General features: G+C 36.7%; 1 protein-coding gene across 1 annotated transcript in view; it reads right to left on the bottom strand.

Moving 5' to 3' along the window:
- The window catches only part of MGAT4C (MGAT4 family member C), an 18,992-nt gene extending 12,944 nt beyond the window's left edge, over positions 1-6,048 (bottom strand). Inside the window, exon 1 of the mRNA XM_004700418.2 lies at positions 5,902-6,048. Within this exon, the coding sequence (XP_004700475.1) occupies positions 5,902-6,048 (147 nt within the window). The remainder of the gene's footprint in view (positions 1-5,901) is intronic.
- Positions 6,049-9,085: the final 3,037 nt, after the last annotated feature.

The following is a 9,085-nucleotide window of genomic DNA, read 5'->3' as shown; positions in this document are numbered from 1 at the left end:
ATAATATAAAATTAACTTTAATGCAGATTTAAATATGTATAATTTCATATTTTCAAATAAAACAAGCTATGACTTAGCATATTGCTATTGTTGGTTATTGTCAATTCTGACTCATGGCAATCCCATGTGTTACAAAACAGAAAGGCTCTAGAAGGTTGTTTTTTTTTGCTATATATAATCTTAGGTGTGAGTCTTTAAAAAACCACTGGACCATAGTTATAATTTGGCACCCCTGTTGTCATTCTGAGTCAGGATTGACTGGATAGCAGTTAACAAGATGCCAAAATTTTAAACTGCAATCAATCACCAGCCTTTTCTTCTGTGGTACTGATGGCTGTGTGAGAACTGTGAATTTTAGTCTAATATTTGATTGCAAAGCATTTGCACCACCTAGGAACTTTTATGCCTCAGTATATAAGCATATATTAGCCTTTTTTGAGGTAAATACACATATATTGTATATAGATATTTTGAAGAGTATATACATGGCCATTGAATCAATTCCAACTCATAGCAAGCCTTTAGCACGAAGTAGAAATGCTCCATAGTTTCCAAAGCTGTAATACTTATGCAAGGAGCCACGCTGGAACCATGGTCACGCACTTGGTGGCTACTGAAAGTTAACAGGTTTGGAGACCCACTGGGGCTATTCTACTCCGATCTGTAGGGTCCTCCAGAGTTAGAAAGATCTTATGGCAGAAGTCGACTGGCATCTTTCTCCTGTAGGGTAGCTAGTCAGCTGAAATCACCAACTTTTCTGTTAGCAGCTAAGCACTTAACCACTGCACCACTGAGACTCTTTTATGAGGGGAGCACACCTGTTGGCATATATTTCTAGAAAGATAAGATTAAGGGCATTTTGTATACTTTTTGTAAACTAACAAACAAGCTAAAAACCCTGGAAATATGTTGCTTTCTTTTATATCTCAAATGATAATTGACTGATTTGTGATTTAAAAGATATGTTTACAATTTACTTTTGAATAATAAAAAATTAATGTTTGGAGCCAAAGTTAGCATCAAGTACTCTAATAGTCATACTCAACAACTGTAAACATTACTGTAGTCCCCATGGTGTGTTCACTTTACTATTCTGTGATGGTAAATATCTTTTTAAGAATGTATCCTAAGGTTCCTATACTGAACAGGTAAAAATCTAGACCTATTCTCTGTAAAAGATGGAATGTGTTGATTCTTATTGAAGGACATGCCAGACTTCTGTGAAATCACTTTGTTAATGTCTGAAGAACAAGCTTCTTTACACTTTTTGGCATAAATAAATAATGCAACTTCCACCTAAGTCAGTCTTGTTGGCTGCTTTTCCGAGGTATGTACCTGAACAGCCAGGCTGTCCCTAGATCCCTCCTTTATGTAGCTGCTACACCATGGTGCATTTCTCAGTAATAAGACAAAGCTTTATGACAATCATTTTCTGGATGGGGATGCGATTCAATGGACGAGCTACAGACTAAATATATACCCTAGTGACTACTTTGAAGATGCTCACTGCCTAGAGGATAAGTTGATTGGGCATGCAGCATCTCCTCTACTTAGTTTGCCTTGAAATGGTATTTATGTCTTACAGTAAGTTCAGCTTCCATTCTCACTGAAAGGCAGATATGTCTCTAATAGATAAGCAAATACACTAAACCTGTGAAAATGCCCAGAATTTCAAGCCACACATGGATTTTATAACAGAGAGAGCAGAAGAAATTGTGCTAAAATAATAACAGAGTTCGTGCTACTCCTAGCTCTCATCTGATTTCTCTGAACTGTCAGATTTCACTGGGAAACAATTTAAGTGGAATACAGAAAGACCTACTAATATGTACGCTTCAAAAATTTCATGTCATATGGCAATCTGGAATTCAAAAGAGAAACTAAGTCAGGCGACTTTATGAAAAAATAAACCAGGATTTTTAATTGGTTAAACAGAGTGTTTAAAGAACTTATGTTAGTGGGGGGCTCATTTTTCCATGAATATGATACAATTTTAAAAACGTATTTTAACTAGATTATCCTGTTGCTGGTGTAATAGAGTTCATTGTGGCTGCTCACAGCTCTTTATGACAGTGCAGACACACCAGTGTCTCCTGGGCGCTCCTCCTTCTGGCAGCTGACTGCAGGATGCCATGGAGCTGCAGGTGTGCCCAAACCACAGACCTTTCACTTAGCAGCCAAGGACCATGACCCTTGTGCCTCCAGAGGGCGGTGGAATAACCATGTAAAACAATGTGTCAAACCTTCACACATGCTAAGCCAAATCTTTTACATTAGGCAGCTAGCATGAATCTAATAAAACCTATCTCATAAAATAGGACTATGTAAAAATTCACAAAACTGGACAAAGAATGTTTGATTTTCTTATGGATATATACTCTACTGGTTTATATCTATTTCATCATAAATTTGAAGTAGTTCTACTCCAGAAGTATTTATAGATGTTTCTTTCAGAAAATGATCTTTTGTGTGTTGAAATTTAAAAACTGAAATTGCACTTTGATATTGCTTCATACATGCAGCCAGGAACTCACTGAACAATAAGGAACTTATATACATTATATGTTTATTTTTTAAATTGCTGTTTAATATCTACCTACTACACAGGGCTCCAAGAAATATTTTTTTGGCTACAAAACTGAATCTTTAAATGAGGAATCCCCTACTTATTTTATAAACTTTAATTCTGTAAAGTAAAATAAAAATAGCTAGGTCTTCTGAACCTTGTTCTCTTGTCTTTAAGTTTGATGCCTTATAATCATGATTTTGAAAATCCAAAATGTCTATCATTAGTGAATTTCTTCTGTTCACTAAAGCATGCTCATTCAAGTTCTATTATTATGGCACTTACAGCCATTGAAAAATGATGTGGCGATTAGCATAAAAGGTTCTGAAAATGTGGACTCATGGTTAAAGAAAAAAAAGCATAGGCAGGGGCAAGTCTATACATATGGAATAATTATACCACTAAGAAAATATGTACAGCCAGTAAAATGCTATACAAGAAATGCCTAGGAAGTTCTACATGAGCTAATGTATAGTTGGCCAATGAGATAGAGGATAACATTTGGTACTGATCACAAGGATAAGCTTAAACGAGTTTCATTTGTTAAAACCTGTGTGCATATGAACTTCACTTCTCTGTCAGTGTATCTCACTGTGGTGGCTTTGTATGTTCACTGTGTTGGAGGAGACCTACATTTGTGTCCATTCCAAAGAAAAGTGACCTAACAACATGCAGAACATACAGAACAATATCATGTGATAACAATGACAGGGACCTGCCATTGGTTCAGGCCAGATGCAGAAAAGGACATGGAACAAGGAATATCATTGCCAAGATCAGATGGATCTTGACTGAAAGCAGAGTATCAGAATTATATTTACTGGTATTTTATTGATTATGCCAAAGTTTTGGACTGTGTGTATTATTAGAAGCTATGGATAACCTTGAGAAAAATGGGAATTCCAGAAGATAAAACCCTCACAATGGGATCGATAGGTAACAGCATGATAATTAGAGAAAAGCTTGCACGGGTCAAGGATTTGTCTCGCTTGGATCTACAATCAGTGTTCAAGGAAGAGCAGTCAAGAGATCAGAAGAAGAGTTGCAGTCGGTAAGTCTGCTGCCCAAGACCTCTTTAAAGTGTTGAAAGCAAGGGTGCTACTTGGAGGAACTAGGTGTGCCTGACCCAAACCATAGCAGTTTCACTTGCTTTATATTCTTATCGAAGTTGGACTTTGACTAAGGAAGACCATAGCAGAATTGCTGTATTTGAATGGTGGGGCTGGAGAAGAATATTGAAAGTACAACAGACTGCTAAAAGGACAAGTTAATCTGTGTTGGAAGAAGTATAGCCATAGTGTGCTTAGAGGCAAGGATGGCAAGATTTTGTCTCACATACTTTGGACAGATTGCCAGGAGACATCAATCTTTGGACAAGTACTATATATACTTGTGTATAAGCCAAGTTTTTCAGCACATTTAAAAAAATCATTTTACTGGGGGCTCATACAACTCATCACAATCCATCCATCCATCCATTGTGTCAAGCACATTTGTACATTTGTTGCCATCATCATTCTCAGAACATTTGCTTTCTACTTGAGCCCTTATTATCAGCTCTTCATTCCTCCCCACCCATGAACCCTTGATAATTTATAAATTATTATTATTTTGTCATGGCTTACACTGTATGACATCCCCCTTCACCCACTTTTCTGTACCAGTGTACATCCTCTTGTCTAGCCGGATTTGTTAGGTAGAATTGGGATCTTGATAGTTGGGGGAAGGAAGCATTTAAGAAGTAGACGGAGGAAAGTTTTATGTTTCATCATTGCTACACTGCACCCTGACTGGCTCGTCTCCTCCCCATGAAGGGGATGTCTAGCTGCCTACAGATGGGCTTTGGGTCACCACTTCGCATTCCCCCTCATTCACAATGATATGATTTTTTGGTCTTTGATGCCTGCTACCTGATCCCTTCGACACCTAGTGATAACACAGGCTGGTGTTTCAGCACATTTTTTTAATGCAGCTTTTGTTGTAAAATTAGGTGCCTCTGCGGATACTCGGACCAGCTTATACTTGATTTATACACAATACATCATGCTTGGTAAAATAGATGGGCAGTGCAAAGGAGGACCCTCAAGGAGATTGATTGGTACAGAGGCTGAAACTATGGGCTCAAGCATAGGAACAATTCTAAAGATGGCACAGGACTTTGTAGGGTTTAATTCTGTTGTGCACAGGGTTATTATGGGTTGGAACTAACTCATTGGCACCTAACAACAAAAACAACGACAGCATATATGAAGTGGCACCGTAATAGTAATACGTTTTGATTCCTAAAGTACTAATTGTTTACATACTAATTTAAATTGAGATAATCTTTAAGTAATAAATAGCAATTTAACTTTTTATTTTTATAGATTGATATATCTGACTAAAAATAATAGCTAAATATTGTGTGGTTTTTAACAATATATTCTTATTGAAAAAAATGCTAACATCTATATTATTTTCCTCATACATGGGATATCATAGTTATAAAAACAACAGAAATTAATAAATTAAATTCTCATAATTAGGGTAAGTTATCTTAAGTTACCTCTGTTTCACTTAAGATTGTTTCATATTTAGTATGTACTCATTTTCTATTTCTATTAAGTATTGGATAGTTGATGTGTAAATACTTTTAGTCTTTAACATATTTTCAGTGAATATAAGTGTATAATATAGTGGTCTTTTAGAGGCATTCAAAATCCAAATACAGTACCATAATTATAGTAAGATATAATTTCCTTAAACACAATAGTGCAACCATTCACTTCATTAGTGAAATGTTTGAAACCTTGATTATCAAGTAGAAAATTAGAAAAAGTAAGAATAATAATTTTAGTGCAAAATCTTCTTTATTCTATGTACTTCAAATTAAAATTTTTGAAGTAATTATTTTGCATATTAATTCACCAAAGTTAAAATTACTAGTTTATTTTCAATTAGATGTAATTATTTAAATTGAAGTACCCAAACCATCCACTGCCATTGAGAATTGATTCTGACTCATAGCTACTCAATATAAGTTGTTCAGCTGTAAATCTTTTGAGGACAGATAGTTTCATTTCTTTCTAGCAGAGCAGCTGGTTGGTTTGAACTGCCAACCTTAATGGTTAGTGGTCCAACACTTACAGTACCACCAATGCTTCACATTAAAGATAACTGAAAAATAAAGGCAATTTTAATATTAGAAATATTTAATGAACATTGAAATATAGACAGGAAATGTATGTGTTATAATTTTGCTCACCGTGTTACAACAGTATGCTGGGATTGAAGTGAGTGGACTTAGACTAAGTCTCAGCCTAATTTAAACAAAATATTCAACTTCCAACACTTACCAGAACATAAGTATCTTCCATGTACAAATTCATAAACAGAAGGAAAATGACAAGAACTCCCAAGAAGGAAACTGCAGAACGTTTCCGCAAGCATCTCATTTTATCCAATATTTCAAAAATATGTTTCATTTGATGAAATGTAAACATTCTCTTCTGTGGAAAAGAGGGACAGACTCACAGTTAATTTCAGATGCAAATGTTTTTATATTGCCTCTATTAAAAGCTGTGCTGTCATTAGGCCCCATTCAGTCAGTTCCGACTCACAGTGACCTTACATACAACAGAATTTTGTATAACACTGTCTGATCCTGACATATTTCAAAAATAATTACCCATTATATGTTTAAACTAAATTTGGTTTCAAATTTCACACATAAATCACAGACTATAAATTCATTAACATAAGTCAGCACACTGCTGTATATGGATGCAGAGTTAAATAATATGAAAATCAGGTCTTTGTTCTCTCTGAAAAAGTGAACATCAGAAGCAACAACTTGAGCAGGACATCATTTATTAGAAATGGAATGAAAATTTGAGAGAAAAACAGAAAAGTCAACTGTCATCCAGAGATATAGCATTAAGGGATTTTTAAATGTAATATTTCACAAATACTGTCTTGACCCACTTTTTGAGATCATGACAATAAAATCTCTATTAATTCTCCTTACCAGGCAGTTTGCAAAACTTGCACCCCAACCCTTATCAGATTTCAACCCTCCTGAGTTACCACGCAGACGTATCGCACTGCCAGAGGCCTACGGACAGCTTACACTTGGTAGAATCCCTTTGTCCTGCAACCTGAGGGATTTTGCAAAATGCCCAGTTCCCAGAATCTCAGAAAGTCTTCCTAACACCACTCTCCTTACATACACAAGACATTTACAACAATTTTAGCTTATTGTAACTTTGTTCCTATCTGCAACCTATAAAGGACCCCTGCATTGAAACGTCTCTAGTTTAGAACTGTCAGTAACTAAGCCTTTTGTCTGTATGGGTGCCTTAATGTTATAGCCTAATGGTCAAAGAACCTACACGGACTTAATATCTTCTTGATATAAAGTAACCATTTATGTTCCCATATTACAATATCGTAAAATGGAATATACAAGGAGTGTAGGCTGACATTGGCCCTGAATTGAGGTTTTGGGTGGGAACATGGGATGACTGAAACTGACAGGGGAATACTTGGGCTCTTGTATTACAAAAATGCAAATGTGCGTGTCAAAGCTAACTTCACCTATGATAAGAGACTCATAGATTTGTGTGTGTGTGTGTGTGTGTGTGCGTGCTTGTGCATGTTCTATAATTGAAGTGAAACGTGAGGTTAATATGATTGTTAATCTTTCGTGTATTGAATTTTTTATAATAGCTAAAGTTTTATAAATTAAGAAATGCAGCAGAAAAATTATGTTGCCACTGGAAGCATATACAAAACCAGTAGCAAAATAGAAGAGTTATTTTGCACCTCAAAGGACAAAGACAGGTGTAATCGGATCTGCGGGGAATCAGAACACAGATATGGTGCAAAGTTTTAGAAAGCATACACTGTGGGGAAATACGTATCTTTGAGTTATTGGCCCACTGCTCATCTTCACCATCTCCTAAATAACTCGCTGCCATCGAGTCTATGCTGACTCCCAGCAAGCACCTGGACATTTCCCAGACGTAATTGACCACTGGGGTAGACAGCTCGGTCTTTTTCCGCGGAGCTGTGGGGGACTTCTTATTGCAGACCACGTGGATCGCAGCTCAACACGTAACCACTGCACAACCAAGGCTCCTCTCCCTCACACATACGTGCGCATGTATTATTTCTGTCATCAAACATTGTGAATATACATTATTTATCTCATACTATTGATCACAGAGGCAGATAAATGATTAGTTAGACAAATATGACTTTGCATTTCTTCTTGGGAAAATATGTATGAGCATCATGTGCTACTTTTCATCATCCCAAGAAAAATGCAAAGGATTGATGCTGATATGAAGTGACAGGGAATTATTCCCTAGAGCTGGTTCCTGGGAATGCGTACGTGTGTGCATCTTATCACAGATGCTACCGGAGTAGGTGTGGCAAACCACGGGATATTAATGAATTCCGTTCTCTCCCTCATTCTGTTCTTCATGGTAAGATCGCAGTCTATCTATGTAAACTATGGCTCTTTCTCTATGTAAATAAAAGATAAACTTTAAAATGATAAAACCATTGCCTTTGTGTTGACTGAGAGCCACAGTGATGCTGCGGGACAGAGTAGAAATATCCCACAGTGTTTCCAAGCCTAGTTCCTTATGGAAGCAGCTCACCACAACTTCTGTGGGTTCAGAAGGGGTGGAAGAACAGGAATCCAAATTGCTACCCATCTTAATGAATGTGGCTATGTTGATCTCTCCCAAGGCACTAACCTGTGAGTTATATTTTATTTATTAGCTTATTTTTAAATCAACATGTAGCATGTAGAAGTAAATAATGTCCCCACATGGGCTGGTCTTCAGCATTTACCTCACACTAGGGAAAACATCAAATCAATCCTATAGTCAACGGCTCATTTCTCTGGCATGTGTCCGGGGGAACTGACTTGCTTGGCTTGCCTTTTCTAATGCACTCCCAATTTGTTTCTCTATTTTGTTTTGTGAAAGGCTGCACATGCCCTCGGGGCAGTGTTCAATACTTTCTGATGAAGATGCTGACCAAGCAAATCTTCAGCAATTTAGCAAGGGAAAAGGATTTTACAAAACATGATTTTTTAATCACATCTTGCACAAAACATTTAGAGTTTTGGCAGAGTTTGTGTAATTTCTTTATCATAAATGATTTAAAACATACAATCTCAAGCAGATTTGTCCATTTTTATCTATAAAAACCCAAACTTGTTGTCCTAAGGTTGATTCTGACTCATTGATACCATGGGTATATGGTTTGTAAAGCTACAAATCTTCGTGGGAACAGGCAGCCTCATTCTTGTCTTTGGAAGTAGCTGGTGGATTTAAAACAATGACTCTTCAGTCAGTCCAATGTTTACCTGACCACACCAACAGAACTCTTTCTAGCTAAAGGTTACCAGAGGAAAAAAAGGAAAATTATAGAATTTGTCTGATTGTGTAGGGTTCGCAGTGATACGCAGCAAGATTTATGTGGATCCCAGTAAGCCTCCACATAAATCCAGGAAGCACAGCACTG

Source organism: Echinops telfairi, unplaced genomic scaffold (assembly GCF_000313985.2).
Source record: "Echinops telfairi isolate 266 unplaced genomic scaffold, ASM31398v2 ScPeMD7_2;HRSCAF=8, whole genome shotgun sequence".
Taxonomy (NCBI): domain Eukaryota; kingdom Metazoa; phylum Chordata; class Mammalia; order Afrosoricida; family Tenrecidae; genus Echinops; species Echinops telfairi.
The sequence above is the reverse complement of the archived record's forward strand: the minus strand, read 5'-3'. Positions and strand labels throughout refer to the sequence as shown.